The sequence below is a fragment of the Periophthalmus magnuspinnatus genome, chromosome 5, assembly GCF_009829125.3.
Source record: "Periophthalmus magnuspinnatus isolate fPerMag1 chromosome 5, fPerMag1.2.pri, whole genome shotgun sequence".
NCBI lineage: Eukaryota > Metazoa > Chordata > Actinopteri > Gobiiformes > Gobiidae > Periophthalmus > Periophthalmus magnuspinnatus.
In genome coordinates, this window is record NC_047130.1 from 24766662 (window position 1) to 24794561 (window position 27900).

The window sequence follows — 27900 nt, forward strand, 5'->3', positions numbered from 1 at the left end:
AAACATTTTTAGAATAGGAATCTTTTGATACTTGTAATGTTTGGTCATTGTTCTTACAAATGTGTGCACTGTATGTCATTTACTGGAAAATAAATAGTAAAGAATAGTTGGAATATAAACATTTTCACATTTACCATTTATTGTCCCTCTACAATAACTTATTTTAGTTTTATTTTTACTCATGCAAAACTTCACTTAAATCTTCTATATACACAATAAAATAATAATAATAAAGTATTTGATGGACATGGATGGATTTTATGGACAAGGATGCTTAAATGAGAGTGTGACCAAACATGGATAAGGTGGACAAACATATAGCCTTATTGTAAATCCTCCAGGTGTAGCTGGGTGGTTTAGGCTGTCCGGCTAACACCTTCTGCGTTGTGTTGTACAGACAAACTGAGCCACACACAGGGGTCTGCCATTCAGGGGAGGGTTTATTATCTGTGTGAAACAAATAAAAATCAAAAAACAGCACAGTCCAGGTCTGCCAATCCCGCACGTCTACAGAAAGACAAAGTATCAGACACGTGTGAGATCGCACTTGCTAACCCAAATTCACTAGCTAGCCGTACTTTTCCTAAGTGCTGTATTTACATATAAAACACTGTTCACACATATCTTTACAGCAGGAATAATGGTGAAGGTCTTACAAATCAGGAACAAAACGCAAACGGTACTGGCACGAACTTTCTATGAACTATTTTAACTCTAGACACGGGAACAAATCCACTCCTTCCCTCCATCTGCAGCAACTGAGGCCCCGGGAGATACAGGCACCGCCAAAATAAAAGCCTCCGACAAAACAGCTCAATAAACATAAAGTACAATTTCAATAGTAAACAAAACAAGATTTTGGTGAAATAAAACAAACGTAAAGACCACATGGGCTACACCTACACTGCGCTACTGCGCCCTCTACTGACAATTGACAAAATTACATCAAAATATTATAATACAAAACACATAAAAAGTAAAACGTGGCAGTTACACTTATTTTTTATTTTATTTTCAATAGGCTTATATAGGATTATATGGTTTATGAATAATTAAACAAGACCAAAAAAGAGTATAGGAGAAGCAGGACAGATTCAGTAGGCCACAATAGATTATTAGGCCTACGGAAATGTGTTTATTACAAAAATATATATAATTTAACTGAATTAAATTGAAGTAAGAAAAAAAATATTACTATATTTTTGGCGCCTTTTGGAGGCACATTGGGCCGAAACACTGAAGTTTAACAACTCCAGCCTCAAACCGTCAGAATGCGACCACAAGACTCTGGACAATCCCAGTGTTTATTAGCTACTGTCAAATTCATCAAAACCGTCAGTCATGGTACGTTTTTTTCTTTGCTTTTTGGCATTTCATTGTGTATTCATCTTTATTTGTTTATTTTCTTTAAACGTCCATTGAATTTGATCAACTGGCGTTAGCTAACTTTAGTTCTGTCACGATGCCTGTTGTGCCTGTCCTCCTGTGTCCTCTCCCCGTCCCCTACCTGTCTGCCTGGAGCTGGGAGGAGTCCCTGACTCCTCCTGCACGCACCTGGAGCGCATCACCGCAATCACCGTCACCTGCTGCCGAGTATTTACACACTCGGAGCCAGATCGTCCGCGTGTAAACGTGGATGCTCCAGTTTAAGTCTTTGTATTTTATTACCTGCTTTCTTGCCTCTGACCGGATTTTTGCCACTCCTCAGATGCCTGTTCTCCCGCTCGTTCCTGCTCCTGCCTCTGCGCGCCAGCTCCGGTAAAGTTCACCCTTTGTCTTCGCCTCCTGTCCCGTCTGGGTTCCCGGCTCGTCTCCCGTCCTCCGCCTTGGCTCTCACCTGTTTGATTATTCCTGCTCGGTCTCTCCTGGTCCTGTTCCTGGTCCCGTCTTGTCCCGGTTCTGGTCTGTCCTAGCTTGTCCCGTCCTGCCGCCCGCTCTGCCTCCTGCACCTTGCCCCCTGCCCCCAGTTGTGACTATTACTCTTGACTTTGAATCCCGCACCTTGTAAATAAAACACTGTAAATCTGTCCCGAGATCTGCATCCTTTGGTCCGCACCTACACCCACCGTTACAAGTTCAGACGTTTTTTGTGTCTTTGTGCTAAATAATGATCGTGTGTGAGGTGTTGGTGTATGTAGTATTTTTGGGGGTAATTTTGAGTTATTGTGTGGTTATTTAATCATTGGCAGTGCAGATTTGATGAACTTTTATGTATTTTCCCGCTTTTTATGGCCTGAGACCATTTTTACCGTTGCCCCTAGCAACAGTTATAGCATTGTATTTGTGATTGCATCAACAATACACTGCCTTCAAAGTTATAACCTTTTTATGACACAAATGCAACGATTTATAAACTTCGGTCTATAGTTATCAGTATTTTTATAATACTTGTGATGTGATATTGGTGCTAACATCACTGCCTTTACTAGCTAAGCACAGTGTTACTTTTATTACTATTTTATTAGAATTGAAACGTGCTGTAAATGTGTTTCTAGCTGCCTCCAACAGTATTTCACATTTTGTATGATCTGTTTCAACGTGAGTGCATCTCCATCCACGTGGGGCAGGCTGGTGTTCAGATTGGAAACTCTTGCTGGGAGCTTTACTGTCTGGAACATGGCATTCAACCTGACGGACAGCTGCCCAGTGAAAAGACTGGGAGGAGGAGACGACTCTTTCAACACCTTTTTCAGTGAAACGGGAGCGGGAAAATATGTGCCCAGAACCATATTTGTGGACCTGGAGCCAACTGTAATAGGTAAAGTCAGATTTTAAAGCACTTTTTAAGTCAGTTGTTGGCACTTAGGTTGTTACTAAAATGACCACTGCCATTTCACATCTAATGTATTTGTAGATGAGGTGTGAACTGGAACCTATCGTTGGCTATTCCACCCTGAGCAACTCATCACTGGAAAGGAAGATGCTGCTAACAACTATGCTCGTGGGCATTACACAGTTGGAAAAGAAATTATTGATCTTTGTGGGGAAGCTGGCCCGAGTGATCAAAAGAAGTCCCATTAGACACATTTATTACCGTGTAGTGGTACACCGTGAACACACAAAAAATAATACATGTCTACAAAAATGAACGGTGCTCAACGAAAAACTAAGCAACCAAACTTAAACAACTGAAACAAAAGCCACGTGTACCCTGGCTACACTGGTGTTCCCCATCTGTCTAATTGGCCAGACTAAAATACTTCCCTGTACCGGAAGCCCCACCCCCGGTCTACTCCATCTCTTGTCCAGGGGCGGTGGGAATAACATTAACATAAACACTTTATTCCATAAAAACATCTCTCGGGCCCAAGTCCCTTTACCAAAAGTGTTCAACTAAACAAACTATAAACACTTAGTTCAGGAAATGAAAATACACAAGACATTAACACAAATAAATAAACAAACTTAAATCAGTTTTTCCCCCTCCACATGGTCCGGCCCACGACCCCACTCAAGCCTATAAAATGGCCGACATAGGGCACTTTATATGGTCTTTGTCTAGACCATGTGGAGATGCAGGTAAGACGATTATTGAACTGAACTGAATAGATGCATTTAACTAAATAAAATATATTTAACTAACAAATGTGTGGTGATTTAACTGATTACAACTAAACAAAACAAACCCGGGATAGTTCTATTTCGTTGAGTATTGAAGTTATTAAATGAACAAACATGTGCAAAACCAAATCATAGTACTATTAAAAGGGACAAAGGCCCACTTTGTCACAATCTTGTATTGGATAGGACCCGAAAACTGTTGGGTAAATTTTTATTCGCTGTGTTTTGTGTTTTGGTCATACCTTATGGTTGTTAAATGTCTGTTATATCTCCTATCGGTCATTAGGCTGACCAGTGCACTGGTCTCCAGGGCTTCCTGGTGTTCCGCAGCTTTGGCAGTGGAACTGGCTCTGGCTTTACGTCTTTGCTGATGGAGCGTCTTTCTGTCGAATATGGCAAGAAGTCCAAGCTGGAGTTCTCCATCTACCCTTCTCTGCGACTGTCCACTGCTGTGGTGGAGCCCTACAACTCCATCCTGACCACACACAGCACCCTGGAGCATTCAGACTGTGCCTTCCTGGTCGATAATGAAGCCATTTATGACATCTGCTGCAGAAACCTTGATATTGAGCGCCCCAACCTACACCAATTTGAACAGGCTCATGAGTCAGATTGTGTCCTCCATTACAGCTTCTCTTCGCTTTGATGGTGCTCTCAATGTGGATCTCAGAGTTTCAGACCAACTTAGTGCCGTATCCTCGGATTCATTTCCCTTTGGCCACCTATGCCCCAGTCATCTCTGCTGAGAAGGCTTTTCATGAGCAACTGACAGTGGCTGAAATAACCAACGCCTGCTTTGAGCCTGCCAACCAGGTGGTCAAATGTGACCCTCGCCACGGCAAGTACATGACCTGCTGCCTGCTTTACCGCGGGGCTGTGGTTCCCAAAGATGTCAACTCCACTATTGCCTCCATTAAGGCCAAGCGCACTATCCAGTTTGTAGACTGGTGTCCCACAGGTTTCAAGGTGGGCATCAACTTCCAGCCTCCCACTGTGGTCCCTGGAGGAGACCTGGCCAGAGTGCAGAGGGCCGTGTGCATGATGAGCAACACCACGGCCATCGCTGAGGCCTGAGCTCGGCTCGACCACAAGTTTGATCTGATGTACGCCAAGCGTGCCTTTGTCCACTGGTACGGAGGAGGGAGAGTTCTCTGAGGCCAGAGAGGACATGGCTGCTCTAGAGAAGGATTATGAAGAAGTGGGTGCTGATTCCATGGAGGGAGAAGGAGAGGAGGGCGAGGAATATTGACTTGTTTTAAAATGTGAAAAACTGTCCCATGTTCTGTTTGTGATAAGATCCTCTCATTAGACATACATGCATTATTTTTCAGTTGTCGACACATTTAGAAACATTTTTAGAATAGGAATCTTTTGATACTTGTAATGTTCATTGTTCTTACAAATGTGTGCACTGTGTCATTTACTGGAAAATAAATAGTAAAGAATAGTTGGATAATAAACATTTTTTTATTTATTTATTATCCCTCCACAACAACTTGTTTAAGTTTTATTTTTACTCATGCAAAACCTCACTTAAATCTTATATATATATATACACACAATATAATAAAGCATTTGATTCAGTGACTTTCAAGACACCTAAACCTAAAAGTTAGGGGACCACTGTTGCTCCTGAGCATAAAAGTTGCACTTTGTAACTTTTCTGGTCCAGGGGTCACTACCTGCTTGTCTCAGAGGTTATCGCTTTGCCAGGAATGTTAAAAGGTAAATGGTTACATTTTTATATAGTGATTTTCTATATTCAAGGCACTCAAAGCACCTTAGATCAATGAAACACACACACACACACACACACACACACACACACACACACACACACACACACACACCCCCACACCCCCACACACACACACACACACACCCACACACACACACACACACACCCCCACCCCCCCCCCCCCCCCACACACACACACACACACACACACACCCCCACACCCCCACACACACACACACACACCCCCACACACACACACACACACACACACACACACACACACACACACACACACACTCTCTCATACACCAGTGTACACAGACACTGGGGGGTGATGTTCCACCATAAGGCATTAAACAGAACTTTACTACTTTGAAAACTAGCGTTCTAACTGGACTAGGTTGTATCTTCATAGATCTGAACAGTACTTAGACTTATGGTTTCACCTGCTGGTCTCCACTGAGAAATTAAATGCTACACAGTAAATCATTTTAGGCAAAGACATCAAAACGTCTTTGATTGTAGCTACTACAGAATTTAATTCCTGGCCATTTTCATCTCGGTTAATGTTGTACAGCTTATTTCCTTGCATAATAGCCTTAGGGGAGTGACAAGGAAAGGGATTTGACATTAGACAGGATTACACATTAGAAAGTTTAAATAGGTGTAGAGCTCTAGCCATGGTTCACTGTTAAAAATATGAAGGTTATTTCAGCCCATACCAGACAAGATTAGTGTTTAAAAGTGGAGCGCCAACATGCAGTAAATAAATGGACGATGTGTCTTCAAGTGTCCATAATTATCTGTTCAATTTCTAATCTTGATGAAAGAACACTTTGAAACAGCATCCTCACCCATTTAGAGACATGAATCCAGGAATTCTAGCATACTATCACTCAGTACTTTAAGTGAAGGAGACACTGGGACATTGCAGTGCAGAAATCTATTTTTGTTATTGTCCAGTTCGTCATGGCTCATGCAACAGCTGCTGGGTGAGAATTGTTCGTTCATACATTTCTGCTGAGGCCTTCTTCAGAGAACTCATGGTATAATAGAAATCTGAAATATTCATAAACATAGTAAACACGTGGAGGACAACAAAAGGAATTTTAGACCAGACTTCTTGACTCCAGGAGCACACTTTCCTCCTGACTCTGGACTTACTGCATGATGTGATTTGAGGGGAAGAGGAGAGAGCTGAAAATATCTACTGTATAATGAGAATCAATACAGTACAATCTGTAAATGCGAGTTTGGACTGAGGGGGCTTGTTCATTTATTCATGATCGTTCAGTCACAGTTCACCGGGCCAACAATACTGCACAGGAAAACTATTTAGTTGTGCATACCCAACTTTATTATTAGGCTGAAATGTCTGGTGCTGTTTGTTATGTAATTTTACCCCACAAAATAACTAAAACTAAGACTGACAACTGGTGAATGCACCAGACTTTTGCCTGTGTTTGTAACCAGTTAATAAAAGCTAATTTGAAGCCTCAACTTTGTGTTTTTATTTTTTTTTTTCAAGTATAGCTGATTTAAAGGTGTGCCAAAAATATTCCTTTTCACTGAAATGATAAACCGAGCTTGATTTTCATGAATTGCAGAATGAATCCAAGTTTGCAAATGCAATTTTAAAATGGGTATTAAAATTACATGGCATTGTCAATTTTACATTGAATTGGAAATTAGACTATTATGTAACTGGATCAAAACCCTATAGCTGCACATGTTTCTACAGAAGATAGCAATCATGTGTGTTTTTCTATACAATGCATTCGAAAATGTGCTTCAGTAACTTTGGGCCTTAAGCAGGACGAGGTGCACTGAGGCCAGTTTGAAAGAACAAACTTCACATAAAGAACATAAAAAATGATTTATTACATGTACTGTACATCTAATCTCCTTAATGCAGCATTTTGCGGCTTTCGTTTTGTTTAGTTTTTTGGTTAATCAAATACAGTGTTTTGTTGAGGTCCTACACTTCTACATTACAGTGAAACTGCGTACCATTAAAATAATGCACACATAACCTTTCCCTTTAAATCATATACAGTACCCTATAAAAGTTCTTTGTAAAAAAAAATAAAAATAAAATCAGTGCTTTTACAACCTTAGGTTTCGTATGATTTCATTGAATTGGAATCATGAATGAACGGATATTGCAGCAGAGGAATACTGAATTTCACTCGTTGAAATTATTACAGTGTTTGTGTAACATCTGTCTGTGGAGCCCAGCCTCACTGCAGCAGAGTGCTCCTGCTGCAGTGAGGACGCCCTCTAGTGGTGGATCATCAGCTTTGGTTTATGTAAGATCAACAGTTGTTTGAGTCCAGTTATTCACTCTTGAAAAAAAAAGAAAATACATAAAGATATCCCTTTCCAAAAATATATACACAAAAATCCAGATATTATGACTGAACCAATCCAGGAATTTTTCAAATCTGAAAGGTTTCCAACTATGTATGAAGAAATACTAGGCCTACAATGTGCCAAGTGAAGTTAATTTTGATTTATAACAGCTTCTCTTTAAGAGATCACTATTATTTAGTTACACAAGACTGTAAAGTTTGATTTTGTGCAACAATAAAACCTCAATTTCAAAATCGATCTTAGAGCCAACAGCCATTACATCACCAAGAACGACATGTAGCACTGAGTCTAAACTGGGGAGTTCTTCCACATATATTATAATGTCATTATTAAGATATGGAACCAAAGGAAGTCCATACCTTTGACTCCTAACTTTGCCTGCAAGTCTAAGGAAGTCTTCACAGGTTTGCTATAGTAATGTTACAATTTATGTAATACCTAGATTTTTCTCTTTAAAATCTTTGCATCATACATACCTATATATCTATTTACACACATTTGTTACACAGTACATTCATTTTGTCCATTTTTACCCTTGAAAATGAAAGTCTCTGCAGAAAATACAATCGTCCCATTGCATTTTGGCACACAATAGCATTAAAGTCCTTGTACCACTGGTTGTTTTCAGATTCAAGAATGTAATAACAATATCAGATTAGGGGCATTACAGCATATTTATATTTACAGCATATTATTCTATGTGGTATATTCATACTTGAACTCCTCCACTCGGGGTCTTGTTCACGAGTGAGGGAAGGATGGAGCGTGAGATTGACAGGCGGATCGGTACAGCGTCTGCAGTGATGCGGTCGCTGTATCGGTCCGTTGTGGTAAAGAAGGAGCTGAGCCGGAAGGCGAAGCTCTCGATTTACCGGTCAATCTACGTTCCTACCCTCACCTATGGTCATGAGCTTTGGGTAATGACCGAAAGGACAAGATCGCGGATACAAGCGGCTGAAATGGGCTTCCTCCGCAGAGTGGCCGGGCGCACCCTTAGGGATAGGGTGAGGAGCTCGGTCACACGGGAGGAGCTCGGAGTAGAGCCGCTGCTCCTACACGTTGAGAGGAACCAGCTGAGGTGGCTCGGGCATCTGCTCAGGATGCCTCCTGGACGCCTCCCTAGGGAGGTGTTCTGGGCATGTCCCACCGGGAGGAGGCCCCGGGGAAGACCCAGGACACGCTGGAGGGACTATGTCTCTCGGCTGGCCTGGGAACGCCTTGGGGTCCCACCGGAGGAGCTGGAGGACGTGTCCGGGGTGAGGGAAGTCTGGGAGTCCCTGCTTAGACTGCTGCCCCCGCGACCCGGCCCCGGATAAGCAGAAGAAAATGGATGGATGGATGGTATATTCATAAGAAATGCCAAAAAATAAAACCCACATAAGTTTAACCTGATCATTTAGTGCTAAAGAGCATTATTTTGATATTTGTATCTGACCAAACCACAACAACAGACAATTTACATGTCCCCATCTAAATGGTGGTACATTCCAGTCTAATCCACCATTAAATTTACACAATGCTCCTTTAAATTAATCTCTAGTTGTAAATTGAAAACCAGTCGTTCCACAGTCTTCAGTCCTCACTTGGATTGTCCCTGTCTGAATCCTCCTCCAGTTCATCAGCAGAGTCGGTCATGGGGGGGTATGGTCTCGGCTGGTCCAGGTTGACATATGTGACTTTCAGATTGATGTAGTGCTCCCCCTGCAGGTAGGACAGGATGTGCTGCACCTCTGACACCAGGCTGTGGAAGGAGGGCCTGTGGTCGGGCTCAGGGTCCCAGCACATCAACATCAGGGTGTATCTGAAATAAAAAGAGATGGATTTCAAAACTCAAATATTTTTTGAGACCAGGGGGATTGGGCCTTCTCTGCAACTGCCCCACCCTCTGGAACTCAGAAACTACACTTAAAATCACTGACAAAAACTCACACGTTCAACCTTGCATTTCCATAACCTGTTGGTAATTTTTTGTGTTATCTTCATATTTTTTTGTTTTGTAGAGTGTCCAAAAAAAAAAAATGACATAAGTGTGTTTTAATATGTTTTATAATTTATTTACTTTTAATGTATGGCTATTTTCCTTCTCAATGTTATCCAGTCTTAAATGCCACTCTCAAAGGGCCTGGCCATCAAATTTCTTCTACTGTAGTCTAACTAACCAAAGTGAAATAAATGTTTAGTCTCTCAAAAAAAAAAAAAAAAAAAAAAAAAAAGTGGGTACATAATAAATAGATACAAAAATAATTGGTCCAAAAATGTGAAATGTAAAATATGTCTTAATATTCTCATCAGGCAGAAAATATTCGACAAGAAGAAACTCAACCATTTTTACTTATAATAGGAATGCACTGGATTTCTTGCCAAAAAACAGGCTGGTTTCACTTCATGAGGCTCCACTGGCCTGGCTAGATTTTCTCGTTATCAGTTGGAAAAGATTGCGCAGTTCTTCCTCCTATCCCAATGATATCAAGAGATAGCAATCATTCCTATTACACAGTCACCAGGCACACATTCAAGAAGGGAAATTGCTAAAAAAAAAAAAAAAAAAAAAAATTCTTACAGTGCATCAGGGCAGAACTGAGGTTGAGGAAGCCTGCGTCCCTTTAACAAATAATGCGTGATGTCATAGGGGTCGACATCTGGATACGGGCTGGCACCTCTGGTTAGCAGCTCCCACATTAAGACACCGTAGGACCACTGCAACACAAAAACATGTTCTAGAGAAAACTTAACAAGAAAAGCAACATTTAAAGCACATATGACAGGTTAGACTGCTCATTTCTCTAAAATGATACTTTGACCTTTATATTTTACTGAAAAACGTGCATATATTTTGACAATTTTGATTACATTTATATTTTACTTCCTGGTTGGACTTGGACAATAGATATGACGTACATAGAGGTAATTCTATAACTGTTACCTAGCAACCATAATGTTAACAAGGGCCAACATATTTCTAAACTGCACATAGTGATTATACAAATAAAATAAACATGAACATGTTTATTTTGTTAAATGTTTAAACTGCCAAAAAAATACCTTTTTTGTGCATAAATTGTCTTTGCGCATTTTAGATGGAATAGAAGATGTGATTATAAAAGTATACGGTGCACTCACCACGTCCGATTTGGTAGTAAACTTCTGTGTTTGGAGGCTTTCGATGGCCATCCACTTCACTGGTAACTTGACCGTCTTGTGATCCTGTATACTGTAGTACTCTTTGTCATAGATGTCTCTTGCCATGCCAAAGTCTGCCACTTTTACTGTGAAAGTTTCGTCCAGCCTGGACATTTGAATATCGAGCATTATTAGATTTATTAATTACATTTTAGCAATCAGCCTAGAATCCAATTATTGTGTTTTAGTGAAAGCTATTCTTCGGTTACAGCCACAATCATTTTCTTCCTGTTATGGATGCAACTCTCCTTACTTGAAACCAGTTGGTTGTCATTTTAATTATATTCTATATCATTCTAATTATTATTGTGATAATTATTGTGAACTTTTAATTCCATTGGAAGGCTAGTTACATGTGTGTTGTAAAGGACTATACAAATAAACCATTGATTGACTGATTGATTGATTGACTGAGCGACTCACATGCAATTTCGTGCAGCCAGGTCTCTGTGAACAAACTTCTTCTGAGCCAAATACTCCATTCCTTTGGCCACCTGTAGCCCAAACCCTATCAGATCTTTCACTGTGGGATTCTGTAAAGACAAACAAGTAGTTACAGTATTTCCATAATGTTATCTGTAAAACTGTACAGTCACCATTACATAGCACGATCCTCACCCTTTTCTCTGAGCGGATGAAGTGACGCACATCTCCGTGTTTCATATAAGGCAGCACCACCAGGGGGAGCCCTTCTTTAGGCAACATGATGCCCAGTAGAGACAGGATGTTAGGGTGATGGAAGGCTTTCATTATTATTCCCTCCCGTAAGAACTGGTCCACTTCTCTGAGATCTGAAATTCCTATTCAAACAAGACATAACATTATACAGACAAGCCTGAGTATAAAGTATGGATAATATAGCCTAATATTAGTTTTGGTAACTTAGATACTTACTGTTCAGTGATTTAACTGCACAGTGGGTCTCCTGTTTGCTGCTGTCAATCAAGTATCCATGATAGACTGTGCCAAAGTGCCCTGCATTTCAAAAACACAGGTATGAGTTTGTATCAATGTGGTTTATGCTAATATTGTCTGTTGATTCAACAATATACAAAACACATGTGTACATTAGAATACTCAAAAGCATTTGGAAAGTCTTTTCTGACAAAAAAGCCAATATGCTCTCTTCTCTCTCTGTGCCTTTTGTCACCGTATGCCACTTAACTGCACTGCGTAAATTATTTGATGGAGGGTCCGCCACCGGGAGATGTCATTACTTTGTTGAGAACATTCCACAGTATGGCATTAAACCTTTGTATCTACATGGAAACAAGTAGGTGACGCCACCAGTTACAGTTACAGGTTACATGTCAGATTTGTGGAGAGGTGAGTCTGCTCAAAATACATATAAATACATATGTAATTTAATAAAAGCAAATATGATTCGTTTAATGCCATATTGCAAAACATTCCAGGCAAACCAACAACATTACCATGGAAACAAGGAAAAGCAGCAGGCCTTCCACTGTAAAAGTTACATGGTGCACTTTTAAGTTTCCATAGACATTATTATAAACAAAGCGTATGACAACAAACCTTTTCCGATGATCTGGTTGGTCTCCACTCGGAGCATCTCTGCAGGGATGAGCACGTCTTTGACCTCCTCCAGCAGCTCCGAGCTCAGGCTGACCATAGAGATGTTGTCCCGGGGCATCAGGGGCATTGCCAGGTGGTCGTGGCTGGCAGCGTACAATAAACCTTGGAATGCCATACCTGAGCCCGATGTTTGACTGGACAGGTCTACTGCAACACAGGAAGGAAGAGTGTATTATGTTAATGCAAAATACACCAAACTCTTATCAAGAATCTGAACAAAAACAGAGCCCAAAATAAATGGTTGCATTCTTGGCATAATCATGGGTTTAAGCTTCCTGTTTATAGGCAACGTGACATGTGGATGACAAAATGACCAAGACATATTTTGAAATAGCCACCTGACACCTAAAAACATTTTTACTGGTCATCACTTGACCCAGTGAAGCATGGAAGCCTGTTTTCTCTGCATAATTTTGTTTTGAATTATTGATTACTATTGCATTGGTACAAACCCTAACCCATGGATAGCAGTTGCAATAAACTTGCAAAGTGTGTTTACCTATTTTGAAATTTCTTTTTACTATATTTTGTATGACAAAATACATCTACTGAAATATTTAAAAATTCTGTCAATGCATTGAAATGAAAGTATTGGGGACAGTGGTGTCCAGTACTTAAAACTGAGTAACATTTTTTCTGTGTATTAAGGATGTATTAACGGTTTGAATAGTTGGTAAGTAGCAATTTAAACCTATAATTATTAGTGTTATCAAATGATGATAACTTCTACCTCGTCTGTAGTCACCTGTTGGGGAGAATTCATAATTGCTGTCCATCCGGCTCCGAGAAATCATTGTGGACAAACGATTCTCAATATTAGCTGAAATTACACAAATGCAAAATAATTAGAAAAGAAACACATAGAAAACACATAAAACAGAAATTACACATTAGGTATAAACTTACCTCTCTTTTTCTTTTTCAAATGGATCATGACAGCTAAAGCAAGGCCAGCTCCTACGACTAAAGCAGCGATTATTCCCATAACCACTCCAGCGATCACTGTGCTGGTGTTGCCTTCATTGATTAGCACAGTCCCCACATCGTGCACATCTCCATTCACAATTACCTTCAGCAGAAAAAAGGTTAATGGGGTGTAGTTTAAATAATTAACTCACTGAATGAATCAAATAATAGGTATAAACTCAGTAGAGTTACACCACTGTGGTTTAAAAGTTAAATCAAGACAGAATGCAGTGGTTTGTGAGAAGCTTAGTAGTTGCAATTAGTGGAAGCAAAATATCTCAAATAAATGATCAAACAACAGGTTAAATAGCATATCATACATGCTAGTAGAAACACTACTTTTCTTGTGGAAGGTTTACCACCTGCTTGTCTCAATAAAGAGTATGGCTTTAGAATGTTCCAGAGTATAGCATTAAACTTAACTATTATCACTATGGAGACAAGCAGGCGACACCACTACAAGCATAAGTGAGTCTGCTCAAAGTAATGGAACTGTAATAAATGTAAGCTACTGTTGAATAAACTACTGAATGAATGTAAGAAAGATTTGAATAATACCATACAGTGGAATATTCCAGATAGGGCAAAAAAATATGTAAGTTCAGGTGAATCTGAATGGAAAAAATCTATTTTATGGGAACAGAAACGCAAAGGAGTTCAACACTGGGCCAGAACTGAAATCACTGACTTTTAAAGTGAGGTTTAGCTTTTATACTGAGTTTTCTATTTACTGTCCACTACAAAAATGATCATTTTAGCCAAAAGGAGCTTAGTATTTACAGCACTACAACTTTAATTGAAATAATTATAAAAAATTTTGTTTTGACAATTTTTGTAGTTTGCAGACCATGTTCAGCAGAGAAAATCGTCAATTTTATTTTTAGACAAAATTGACCGGCCCTAATTCCAGACAAAGTAGTGGCACCTCCATGGAAACAAGCAGGTGATAAACTCTCCACCAGAAAGGTTATCTGTGTTATCTGTTTATTAGTTCTCTGATTTTTACTGGACATGTAAATGTACTCAGGGCCGACAATGTTAAACTAATAAAATCGTTGAAACTTATTTGAATAGGGACAATGCACATTAATCAACATTTCTGTAAATGCGCCAGTATTAGCTGTACAGCTAGTTTCCAACTGCAGTCCCTATGGCAAGATGTAAATAGTTATTTTAGTTATTAGTAAAATGTTCTAAAAGTTAGTGCAGGTAAGCAGGCAATTAGTAAAACAAAGACAGACAAAATCTACAGACATAACACAGAACAGATGAGGCCGGCAGCAGCACGTGGCAGCACAATTTCACATTTGGTTATCACAGGCTTGATTCAGAAGTAACCATTTTGAAAGATTGTTTTCTGTTTTTAATATTTCAGAGCTGTATCACTTTTGATATGATTAAAAAAAAGTTTTGTTATTAGATGTATTCTCACTTTGACTGGCAGTCCTTCAGTGGGAATGACCACTCCTTTGGGGATTCTGCAGGTGAGCTCATTAGACAGAACCTGAGGGTTACAGTCTACTCCTCCAATCGTCATGGCGATCTTCATACAAGTGTTCAGTTTGTGATGCTGCAAAGTGTAAAAATAAATATTTCATAATACAACACAACATCCTTGCTATATACTAATTGCAAAAAAAAAAAAAAGATTATGTCATTTCAGAAATAGAACTAATACATTTGAATTGCAAGAGTGGTACATTCATTATCTGATGTTGTTACTCATGTAACTGTTGATGATGATCTTCACATCCCTGGAGTTGTGTTTTATCATTCACACGTTTGACTAACCCTTTATTATTAGTCTGTCTACATCTCCAAAGCTCAACATGCTCTGTTCCACCTTGTGATGTCATGAAGTAGTAGTTTTCAGGTTAACAGCTCCTTTTACCTTAAATTCACTAGAGATTGGCAATTCCAGGGCTGAAATAATCCAAATAATTTTAGTGAAAGTGTCAGAGTGGAGCACTTCATGACATCACAAGGTTGAAGAGAGTGATTTCTGTCTGAGAGAAGAACTCAGCCTAAATATACAGGGTTTGTGTGAATGAAACAAAACACAACTCCACTTATGTTACTGATGAGGAAACAATATTATAACAGACCGGAAAATAGAATAATATGGGCCATTTAACAGTGAATTGAGAGGCTGCAATGACTAATGAAATTTACTATAATCACATACATTTCCATTTAAATGGAAATTGAAAAGACCTCAAATGACATTTTAATCAGTAACATGCTTTTATATTAACCTACATTACACAATACAATTGTTAAATGTATATTATGTAACATTTTCTGGTGTATGGTCTGCCACTTGCTTGTCTCCATGAAGATGAAGTTTGCCTGGAATGTTCCACAGTATGACATTTACAGTAACTTATCTCTGCGGGCGGGAAGACCAGCCTGCTTTTTGAACACGTACACTTGGATAAATGCAGTATAGATAAGTTTAGTGCTATACTTTGGGACATTCCAGATAAAGCAAAAACATCTCTATGGTAACAAGCAGCTGGTTGACACCTGCCAGAAAAGTTAAACAGTGCATCTTTAAGAAGTATTCAGTGAAAAAGTAGCTGTAGCTGTCAGATTAATGGTTTGTAATATGTATCAATATAATATTTAATGCAGCTCTAGTTTGATACATACATGCAGTGAAACCTCTGTGTCTCCTGGCTTTAGCTGTAACACGTGGTCATCGCTCTCAAAAGGGATGACTTTGGCGTCGGGATGATAGTCGAATCGTCCACTCCACAGCTGACTTTTTCCGTCCATGTGAACCGACAGAAGACCGGAGTAAGACTTTTCCTGCACCAAATCCTCAGGAAACGCCGGAGCCATGCACTCCATATGAGAGGCATTGACCGGACCACTGCAGACCTGAAAACACATGTGCAGACACAGAGCAATGAGGTGGAGTATTGTGAGGGAAAGATCAATGAAATTCAATATTACAATTTAAATATAAGCTTAGTGCATGGATGGAAGGTGCCACAGTGGAACAGCAGTGGCTCTAGTGTATACTGATGTTGAGACATTGTGCAGTATAAATGTGGTGTGTGCGTGAGTGATTAGTGGTGTATGGTGGAGTCGATGCCACAGACTGGCAGCCTTACGTCTGTCAGTCTACCCCAGGGCAACTGTGGCAACAGTAGTAGCTTACCACAAAAGAATATAGAGTGAATAAATAAGTGGAAAATTACTGGAAAAGTGCTACATAATGAAATGATCTGATATTCTGCATTTAGTTCAGAGCTGACACCTTTTTGTTCTTGTAACTGTTTATGTGTTGTTGTTAATGTAACTGCTTTTGCATGTGACACTTGGTTGTTATTAAGTTGATGTGAACGCTCTATTTGTCAGTTACAGCTCTGTTTTGGAGACTGGCTCTAGTGTGTTGAGACTGCTGTTGTTTTGCTTTTGTTTTGGCATTGGTTATGGCCTACAGTAGTCCTTGTGTTCAGGAAATAAACAACCAGGAAATTTGGCATGTTTCCTTACACCAGAACGCTACAATATGAAGAATTAATTATTATTCCAACTATGTGTTCTAACATGCAGTGATGTGCCTAACAGTAGCTTAACAACTTTTCTTTAATGTCTCAAGTTATTTTACCTGTTTGGAGTTAATACAAAGAGTATAATGACATACAACCTTTTATGACTATATTTAGGTAGGTAAATGTTTTATACGTTTACAGAAAGAAAATATGCGTGAACATGTATAATTTTACATGATCAAGAAGTGTTAAGAGCTTACTTGTTGAAGATGAAAAGATTTTGGCAGAAAAGGGTTGGGCGAGTTGTACTGAATGACAGTTTTGTGCGCAGAGGTCAGGTTATAGCCTTTGATCCAGAGTTTGGAGCCACTGATAAAGAGAAATTAATATTATAGAAATCATTTTACAACTTTAGCTGTTTTAATTCTAATAAAAAATATATATACTGTAATGTTTTGTGATACACCTGTAATAAGAAAAATAAATAATACAATATTGAATAATACCTTTTAAAACTGCAGTGAGGTTGTATGGAGATTATGGTTGGATTGACTCTGTAGTCAAACTGTTTAGAGCTGTCTATTTCAAAATTATCAATGAGCACTTTGACAGGGACTTTTCCTACAGCCGACGCAGACGCTGTTTGGCACACGATCAAAGATGTAGAATCGGTTTCATCCTTTACACTGAAAAATACATAAAAATATAGTAATAATAATTGTAAATAAAATTAAATCATAATATAAATCTCTCTCTATATATAATGTAAAGATAACATAATAAAAATAATAACAAATAACAGACTTATTATCTATTATCTTTACCTTTTGATGTCACATGGTTTGTCTCCAATAAGAACTTGCTGCTTGTTCCCACAGTTCAAATAGCTGCCTCTTAGTGTCACCAATGTCCCCCCAAACCTGGGCCCATAGTCTGGTGTTACTTCGGTTAAAGTTGGCACCTGTTTTGATAAAAGTTTAGTTGTAATGTTGATTTATACTTGCAAAAACATCAGATATTGATGGTCATGTTATTTATGTTATAATTTGGTGTTTTTGTTCTCAGGGCGATTATCCAAGAAAGTACAATGAGCCTAATGTGAGTCTCTCTTTTAGGCTGTCAGGTTCAATCTCTAACTCCAGTTGGTTTAAACCTAAAAAGGACTCTTTCTGATCTGAATCCACAGTACCTAAATCCTAGCACTTGCAGCCACTCATGAATCAGTGCTAGTGCAGCCTCTACAGCTCAGTGAGTGAATTTTGGAGGTTCTGAGCTTTCACATAAAACATTTCGTGTCCATATACTGAAATTACAATTACAAAAAAATGTGTATGTATCATCCATATGCAAGTTAAATCACTGGCAACCCAGATTCAGTTGTGATTGTTATCCCTTTGAAAACTGTAGGAGGGCAGGCTACATACAGTTTATGAAGTAGAATAGACTTATACATAATGTAATGTAATTGTTTTATTTGTTGCTCTTACCACAAAGGAGAAGCCAGACATTTGAGTTTGGCCTTGTATTGAGAATCGTCCCGGCCCTGACGTCTCACGCACTTGTAGAGTTATGTTTACATTATCCGTAGGGCTGTGTTTGTGGATCTTGCATACCAGTCTGTTTTAGAGACCAAAAGGACATGAATGAGTCAAGGGAAGGTAGTGACGATTGTGAAGGTGCGGGGTAGCTTGTTTAAGGTTAATAAAAAAATAAAACAAAACAAAAGTGACTATAGACATTTACAATCAAAACAAAGTAAAAATGAGTAATACAGGTGGGCTGAATATGGTAAATCAAATGAACCACATACAGACTCAAGAAAATATTCACCTCAATGAGAGGAAATTTCTGGATTTGGGACAGATACAAAGGGGTTGAAAAGTTTAAATAAATAAAAAAAATCCTTTCCATATGACTCAATGTTAAGACTAAGAGTCAAACATGAGTACTCCAAGTTTAATGTCAACAAATGTTATCAAAAGGGGAGATAATACACACAAATAATAATAAAAAAAAATAAAATAAAAAAACCCTAAAATCTCTATCAACCCAGATTACTTCTGCTATTTAAAACCATGTAACAGCCTGCATAATTGTGTAGTACTACTTACTTAGTACTACTGCTCTGTAGGGGCAGGGGGGTGCAGGGGCTGCCTAATCCCACAGTGATGATGTGGGTTTGGTCAGTGATGCTGAGAGGAGGCTGCGTCATAAAGTCCCAACCGCACAGTGTCAGCTCAGTCTCCCCACCAGCAGGGGCCACATTTGGGTAAAACTGCAAATAAACAAGAATGCGGCTGGTTTAGTATTTTACAGGTGTGACTTTCATAGCATAACTAGTAGGGGGTCCACTAGGGCGCCGCCTGCTTGGCTCCATGGAGATGTAATTGTGTTGCCTGTAATGTGACACTGTATGGATTTAAACTTACTCTGAAAGGTGCTTTGACTGCTGTACACATATTTTTGGTGACACATTCAGTGTTTTATTAATGTTACACAATATAGTATTTTTTATCAAAAGGATTTTTATTGCTTTTAAAGCTTTGGCTTCTTGAGAGATGGACTAAATTTCAAGATAACTCACACATGCATGATTTAAACAAAGCAAAAGTTAAGAGAGGTTGTTCACTAAATAATTTGAACACTAAACCTTGATTTAGGATAACAACATAGTACCTCTGTAATGATGGGTGGGCAGGAGTCTTGGCTCCACTGTGAGCTGCACTCGTGTTTTTGGGAGCAGACTCCTGAACACCAGCCACAGTTCATAAAGACGGGAGCAGTCAGACACTTTGCACAAGTGACAAAGTGAGCACATCCAGGTCCTGTGGAGGGCACCTTGAACAACTGTAAACACATATACACATACTTAATAATAGTAAAATGCAAATTGTGAATGTAAAGCTTGGAAAGGATTGATGGGAAATTCATAAATTATAGTGTAACCCTTGTCAGTAAATCTTTTTTAATGTTTAGAAAAATAAGCTGCTGCAATGATAGGACACCAGAACTCTTACCTCTTATGTGGGAATTAGGGATTTCAAGATTATTTGGCTAAAAATCATAATTATTCAAGTCACGACATTACCATAAGAAGCAAAATTATGTCATTTTAATTCAATCTATACTCTATAGTCTTGTGTATTAGTCACTAGGTATGAAATAAATTTAAGATTTCACTGTTGTTTGGTTATTTATTTTTTTAATAATTATAAAATTGTAATGTTTTTAATCACAATAATTGTAATTCTGAATTTTGTTACCTTGACATCTCTAGTATCAAAGTGTAGTATCAGTATCTCTAGTACATGGAGAGAAGCGACAGACTGTAACAACTTTTGCCACTGAACACTACAGATAAAGGAAAAGGCCATAAGTACCTTGTTTCCAACCACAAACAGAAGGGAGTCTTCTGATACGGCTGCAGTTCTTGAGACTTGAGTACTTCCCAGAGAATAGTTTGCATAAACTGTGGGACTGGACAATGTCAAAATAATCTGCAACACAAAAAAGGCATCACAGGATCTGCAGGATTACAACTGAATTAAATCACATAAACAGCACAAAGTTGGACCTTTCCTGAAAGGTTTGAGAATGATATTGACCTATATCGGTTACTAAACCTTTTCCTCAGAAATGAAACTGAGTTTGAAATTTTAATATAATGAAGACACTAAATGAAAGATCAGGTTATTGCATCAATGGATTTTTGTCTTGGTTCATTTTTCTCTCAGAAATGACAGTGCCAATATTCCCCTGTCCCACTTGCAAAAGAGGATTTTTAACTCATTGGATATTTGAGATTTACTCCGAGTATTTGTGTATTTGTGCCCTGAACAACATGGAATACATTTTTGTTAACCTTATAAATACTGTCTCCTGTATCAATAGTATATCATTTTGAACGTATTAAAAGGAGTTGTTTTGTCACAATATGGAAAATTAAAACTTGATTTTCATGCAAGGAAGAGCCTTGATGGTTGAAGCCGATTTTAATACCACAATCACAGTAAACCACTAGTAACAAGTAGAATATAATGGATAAAATATACCGGTAATGTAATTTTCAACATAAATATTAGTAGTTTCTTTACAGTTACTATGTGGTCCTAAAGTAGTTCTGATTCAATCAATTTTAAACTTATTCAGGAAAGGTTCACTTTTTTGTCTTTTTTGTGTAGGCCTGTCACAATAATCACTATATTGACTTATTAGTTGGAACAATATTTTTGGGAGCTGTATTTATCATGTGTACATTTTCTTTGCACTACTGGGATTTTTTTAATCATTATTTTCTGGCTGTATGATAAGATTTAAGATATAAAAGGTTAAATTAATAACTTCCCTAACTCCTTACAGATGCAAACTAATGACTTGACTGAAGTGTTTCATTCTGCTGTTTATTTATTACAACTCATGATTTTTTTTAACAATATCGTCGATTTAGAATAGTTTTTATGGTTTAAATGCTGTGCTCTTGGGTTATTGTGTCAGTGGAATTAGTAGCTAGTATCACATTTGTATCTGAATATTGATTTTTTTGACAAACCCAAAAAGCAGTAAAGGTAAAAATGTAGTATTCACCTGCAGTATTCTTCCATCAGACGTCCCAAAGTGTCCCAGAGTGAGTTGCTCGTGGATGGTGATCAGAACAGAGGTAAACAAAACGTTCTTCATCTCACTGTTAAACACATCCAGTCTGTAAAACGGCTTGGACACCATCGTCGGCATTGTAGTGCAGGTATTATTAGAGTTCTGAAGAAAAAAAATAAATTACTTCAATTTAAAGGGGACATAATATGCAAAAATTAATGTTTATGAGCTTTTAAACATGTTATGATACCGTTCTCTTATCATTGGTTTACTCAAAGTTGCATTTTGATTCATGCATGTTTGAGTATTTCTGTATTGTTCGGTAAAGGGCTTGAGTGCTCTGGAAATGACAGTTTTCACCTACAGCCTATTCCCGCCATCTTCCCTATTTATTTGTGTTTATTTATAAAAGATTCATACATGTAGGATTGAAAATAAATCTTGTTTTCTAAAATAAAAACGAAATGCCACTATGAAGATGCGGCGCTAATCACTTCAGCATCTTTAACAGGAAGTCAATGGTTCAGTTCCTATTACTAAGAAGATTTAGATCAATATTGCGGTTTTTAATGAACAAAATATAAAATAATGATTAGAGATTGACCGATATGAGATCATGGCTGTTGCTGATACCAGTTGTTTAAAATCCAGAGCAACCGATGGCTGATAAGCTCTGACGATATTTTGGGGCCAATTTTATTTATTTTCTTAATTATGTAATTTAAATTTTCTACAAACTCACCCACAACACCTTTCTTACCACAAGCCTATAAGAGTCCTGTGTAGTCATGTTTTATGCAGCTATCTGTTCATATTAAAGTGTTAATATGGAGCTTTGTGTGTATTTTCGAGGCAGCAGGTTGACCAAAACAAAATACTGGCCTATGCTAGCCTATTTAAGGCTGATAGTCGATGTGCTATAAAGTCCAAATATCTCTAATAATGATCTATTTATGTTTATGAGTGAACAACATCCAGTTGACATAATACTATTAGTTTATGTATATATGTTGTAGTGTAGTAGCTATTACCAAGTACTAGAAAAGGCATAACACGTCTTCTTTAACTTTACTTCAAGGTAATATTGGAGCAGTTACATGTGTTGGCAAGATGTTCTCACTTTTAACACAGCCTAAAGGATTGTAATTCATTTACAACGGAAGAGTGGGCCTCTAGTCGTGTCAACAACTGCGAACAGGGCTATAAAAGTGCAGTCACTATGGCTTCAATAGGTTTACATTGAGTCTCATCTCCACAGAGCACTGCTGCTACACTAGTCTATCTCTAAACAATAAATCCTGTGCTGTGGGTGTATGTTTTGGAGGAATGACTCAACAAGTGTTTATGGTTCATTCAAAAGACTATGGGGGACTTCACAACCTTCTTTTGTAATTGTTTGTCATTTTCACCCTTGACGTTACAGGTATATAAATAGGATTATAAAGTGTGGACGGATGTTAATATAAACAAGTTTAAGACCTAAATGAACTGAACATAAAAAAACATTCTTAAAGATGCACTTTGTAAGTTTTCTGATGGAGAGTCTGCAATGTGCTTGTCTCTATGGAGATCTAAATGCTTTTCCAACAATATTGCACAGTATGGCATTAAACTCTACCTCTATGAATACAAGGAGCTGCCGTCCCAGGCCAAGGTACATGTCATATCTGTGGAGAGGCGACTCTGTTCACAGTAACAAAGCAAGATATATTCTTAGCAATAAAAACAATGCCAATAACTAAATAAATGCAAGATAGCTTAGTTTAATGCCATACCATAACATCTCCATGGAGACAAGCAGGTAGCGGACCCTCCACCAGAAAAGTTGCATAGTGTACCTTTTGGTAGTAAATGATTTCCTTATAGACTAGATATCTGGGAATGTCATGACTCATCAAACTTAAAATTGTTGATATAATGTAAAACAGGAAGTGGTAAAGTAAAAAGTAAACATTCCAGTGCACAGTAATGAGGGGTCCTGTCTGAACATGCTCCTGTCCTGTATGAAGCTCCATTTGATCTTTTCAGTCACTCAAATACTTAAAGTAACTTAAATAACTGAACGTAAATAACTTACACTAACAATTTACACTATGGCAGAGACATCCTGTAAAAATATCCATACTGTTTGTTTAAATGGTGTATCAAAATGTTCATGAATGAATCAAAAATGAAACAGAATCTAAGCCATACCAATCAATGAGTTTCAAAATGAAGCAAAACCTGGGCGTTGCCATTTCCATTAGCAATTCAAAACAAAATATTACTTGTTTTAAATGGAAAAAGTCTCAAAAACAGGAAGGTGAAACCCATAAATACGATTACATGAGTTATTTGCAAGTGCTTTATGATTTGATGTATTGTTCATTCATTTCTTATAGAAGCTGGGCTGGCAGCTTAAGTCTACAGTCCTTATGAACACCTTATTTATACACAATCATACAAGCAAGAGGGTGAAGTGTCTTGCCAAAGGACACAGCAGTAGGATTGTGGGAATAATGAAACTTCAAAACTTGAAATTTATAAGTCTACTGAGTGACATATGGTTTCTTCTACATGCTTCCTGCTCTCATACACTTTGATTGCACTGTCCATGTTAACACTGCCCCAGTTTAAATTCCTTAGTTTTATCAGTAAGATTTATGAGTGGTGTTTGCTAGCATTCCTCTAGGTGTGCTACCCGAGAGAGCTCAAAGGACAGTCTATGTACGCAGCTCAAGACCGAAACCACACCTTAATTATTTGATCTGCATGTTAATGATATACCTATTCACAGTGTTTTGATGTGGTAGAATGCTGAATCAGGTTTTAATTAGGTATTACCCATAGAGTTACAAACTGACTAACCATATTTTTACTAGAGTATTAGACTAAAAGTATTAAGTTAAATGCTTTTTTTTAACTGCAGGTCAGTGCTCTGAGTCACCAGCCCCTCCCTGGGGTAAGTCTTTGAACACTCATGCACACCTGGAGCTAAATACTTGCCTTTTTTGACGGTAAAACTACAAAAGTATCATTACCACAATTTATAAACGGTGAGAGATATATTAGAGCAATGAATCATATTATGAATTTCCATCAACAGCACAGGACTCAAAATAAGGGTTCTGCAACAAGAGTCAGTCCAAACTAGCCCTGTTTAATCATGTTTGTGACCAGGGACAGAAGTTATTATTGCAAAACATAGCAACTAGTCAGTGAAGTGAACGGTGGGCAGCTGTCCTAAAACAACACGTCCTTGCCCATAGTTTGGCCTGTCAGGGTAATCACTATATCAACTTACTTTTTTTTCAATAAAGGAACATTTATTATGGGAGAGTCAGCATTGTTTGTGAGCACTTTTTCTTTGGACTAGTGGGGAACATTCTATTTTTTTCTGCACTATCATAAGCGATAAATTATAAATGAGTTATCTGACTCATTATTGATGTAAACAAACTACCAAAGTGTTTAACTTGTGTTCCATGTTTTGATACCATATTGTATATTTAAAATAGTTTTGGGGGGGATAATTCTGTTTTATATTTGGATAGTTTGGGAATAATTTTGTTTCAGTATTATCATATATTGTCTATACTTTAATGGTAAATGGTCACATTTTATATAATGCTTTTTCACCTTCAAGGCTTTACATCAAGGAACTACTCACACATTCATACACCAGTGTACGCAGATACTGGGTGTGAGGTTGGTTAAGTGTCTTGCCCAAGGACACAACAGTAGTATTCATCTGGAGTCATACTACCAACCTCTTACTGCTCTACCAGTGATGTTTATATCGAGAGCAGTGAGCAACTTTCAGATCAGTGGACAAACACTCTACCAACTGAGCTACAGTCATTTATATACAGCGATATAAAACCCTACTTAATCTGTCTAGTCCACAAATCTTAAAAAACAGATGGATATATGAATGAACTCACCTCATGTGGACAGTTTTCACACATCTGGAAGTGGCACAGCCCTCTGGACAGCTGCTCAGTGCCAGTGGAGCAGCACGACTCCACTCCCTCCTCTATGGCCTGGTTCGCTTGTTTCAATGAAAACACACACAGCATTGACTCTTTACCGATGCGTCCTGTTTCACTGACTGGAGCGAATACCCCATAGAGTACTTTTTCCCCCACATCCAAACCCAGTTGTTTTGCCAATTCTTTCCCTACATGTCCGTAATATGCAGCTTGTAGTCCATTGAATACCACATTACTTGCAGTCTCTCTCCTCCTTCGTTTTGGGACATAACGACACTCAAGCACAACTTCTCTGTACATCCACACCTCATGAATCCCAACAGGTAACCGTCCAAGGTGGGTTCGGAAAGGCGAGTTACTTTTTGATGCATCCTCTCTTTGCAGTGACAGAAAGTAGACAAAATCCTCAGTGGCAAAGCTGTAGATGTAATCAATTTTATACGATTGTCGAAGATTTGGAAGCACTGTAAATCCACTCATTACCAGCTCGAATCCATCCTCAGTAGAAAGTGGTCTGAGCACAGATATGGACCTTCTTGGGTACTTTTCCGTCACTTTATCATTCACTGTATTTGCCACAAAGAAATATGAAGTGGCACCTTGTTCTACTATAATCATTCTTGTACCAAGCGGGCTAGCAACACAATCCGGGCAAATAAACTGTGTGTTTTGCCATTGTTTGTAGAGACATTGAGGTTTTTCCAGTGGTTGTGAATAATCAATAATGTAGCATATCCCATGTTCAGTGCTCCCACAAACGTATAAATAGGGAAACAGATATGCAGTAGGGTCAATGAGCAAAACTTCATTATCGGTATCCACTGGGTCTGAGGGGTCGATTTCAACGTCAGCCAACTTACAAGTTTGACAGTCTGGACTCCCAATAGGACCTGTCTTCACCTCCCAAATTTTCTGCAAGTGACTATCAATGCCTTCAATGATATTTTGAGAGCCAATGTATATCTGTTTATCTTCTGTGTTTATGGCTATATTTTGAATAGGTTTTTCTGCTTGGTAGTAAGTGAGGTTTTGGTAGATTATGTTGAAATCTACCTGTTGTCGTACAGAGTTGGGACAAAGGCCCTGTCCCCGGGCATTTTGTGATATCCATAGTATTATCCATAGTAAGGCGGTCCACTTGATCATCTCCAAGCCAGTCAATAGGTGGTGTGTTAATGTTACCTACAAGAGATGGTCCTCAGTGAAAACATTATGGAAAATCAGCAGGAGCTCTGCGGAAGAAACACAAGAAAAATGTTGGATCAATAGTACAGAACCGACTGCACTCAAGTGAAAGTATTACTATGACAAAATGAGGTAAAGTCGGAGTTCACCTGCAATTAAAATACCCTGATGTCACCATTGAATTTTATTGTTGTGTCATTGGGCAAAATACTTAGTCACTTTTGCCTCTGTTTTTTGAGCACACTGATGATAGAAATTGAGCATGTGAGTCTAGATATTGAAGGTACACTGTGTAACTTTTCTGATTCTGGAGATTGCGTAATCTGCTTGCCTGCTTGCCTGTCCCACAGTATGACCGTAAATTTAGCTATCTCCATGGAGACAATGTGACGTCACTTGGCCAGACATCAGATTTGTGGAGGGGCAATCCCACTCAATGTAGGCTTAAGAACGCATGCATTTTTGAATACTAAAAACTTTGAATACTAAGATTGAAAATAAATAAATAACATAAACAAGTGTTATGCCATACTGTGGAGGCAGGGCAATAACATCTCTTAGCAGGCACCCATCAAAAAAAGTTACATAGTGGACCTTTAAAGGGGTTAACAACTGACAGCACCTAATTCTGCTACATAGTATAAGTGAGAGCGCAGATGGCTTAAAAGCTTATGATTGAAATAAGTTATTGAGGGTGAGATCAAATCCAGGGGCAGGACAGGACCTGTTGGAGCCCGTAGAATGACTATGGAAATGTTGAAGTCCTGAGAGAATGAGGAAGCCTTAAGTAAACACAACATGTTGCCTACGGTGTGTAGATGCAGATAATTAAAATAGTAAGTTAGTATTGTCGGAATAAAACAACATATCTGCGTTAAACATTTGACATTTCTATTGCGCAGGAACAACAAGTACATTGGCCAGTACTCATTCATGAATCGTGAACTTGTTACAATATAACAATTTACAAGATAAACTCAATTTATTACAAATAGAAAAGCAAACGCCCTGTATATGACACTAGCATGACCCACGGACTATTTTTTTCCTCGTGATAATCTAATCTGAAACCTTTTACATAAATCTATGGACTCACCTGAAGCGCGCTGAAAGTCTCCACTGGCACAGATTACGCACTGACACGCCACTCCAGCGTCAAAGTTGGCAACTACAATTTATCTGCGCAACCGGAAATGGCTCTGTGTGAGATTTCATAATAAAAGAGTGAACGTGT

The 27900-nt window shown here is 38.4% G+C and overlaps 1 protein-coding gene and 1 pseudogene across 4 annotated transcripts; one reads left to right on the plus strand and one right to left on the minus strand.

Annotated features, from left to right (window-relative positions):
* Window positions 1-2561: 2561 nt before the first annotated feature.
* LOC117371567 (tubulin alpha-1C chain-like) lies at window positions 2562-4810 on the plus strand (annotated as a pseudogene).
* A 3606-nt stretch (window positions 4811-8416) lies between these two features.
* LOC117370543 (macrophage-stimulating protein receptor-like) lies at window positions 8417-27848 on the minus strand. Of its 4 annotated transcripts, none has more exons than XM_055221718.1 (21): window positions 27763-27848; window positions 25434-26713; window positions 21502-21672; window positions 20298-20414; window positions 19594-19764; window positions 19029-19192; window positions 18405-18534; window positions 17742-17878; window positions 17424-17603; window positions 17178-17286; window positions 16067-16297; window positions 14847-14984; window positions 13355-13517; window positions 13194-13268; window positions 12389-12592; window positions 11747-11827; window positions 11471-11652; window positions 11276-11385; window positions 10793-10958; window positions 10233-10369; window positions 8417-9473 (listed from the first exon to the last, which is right to left on the minus strand). In XM_055221718.1, exons 2-21 carry the CDS (start codon window positions 26625-26627, stop codon window positions 9245-9247), a joined length of 4089 nt encoding a protein of 1362 aa, XP_055077693.1. In that variant the 5' UTR covers window positions 26628-26713; window positions 27763-27848; the 3' UTR covers window positions 8417-9244. The 4 variants fall into 4 exon arrangements, with proteins under 4 accessions (XP_055077693.1, XP_055077692.1, XP_033821881.1 ...); XM_055221717.1 differs by having other exon boundaries at window positions 12389-12595; XM_033965990.2 differs by having other exon boundaries at window positions 13179-13268.
* Between the last annotated feature and the right edge of the window lie 52 nt (window positions 27849-27900).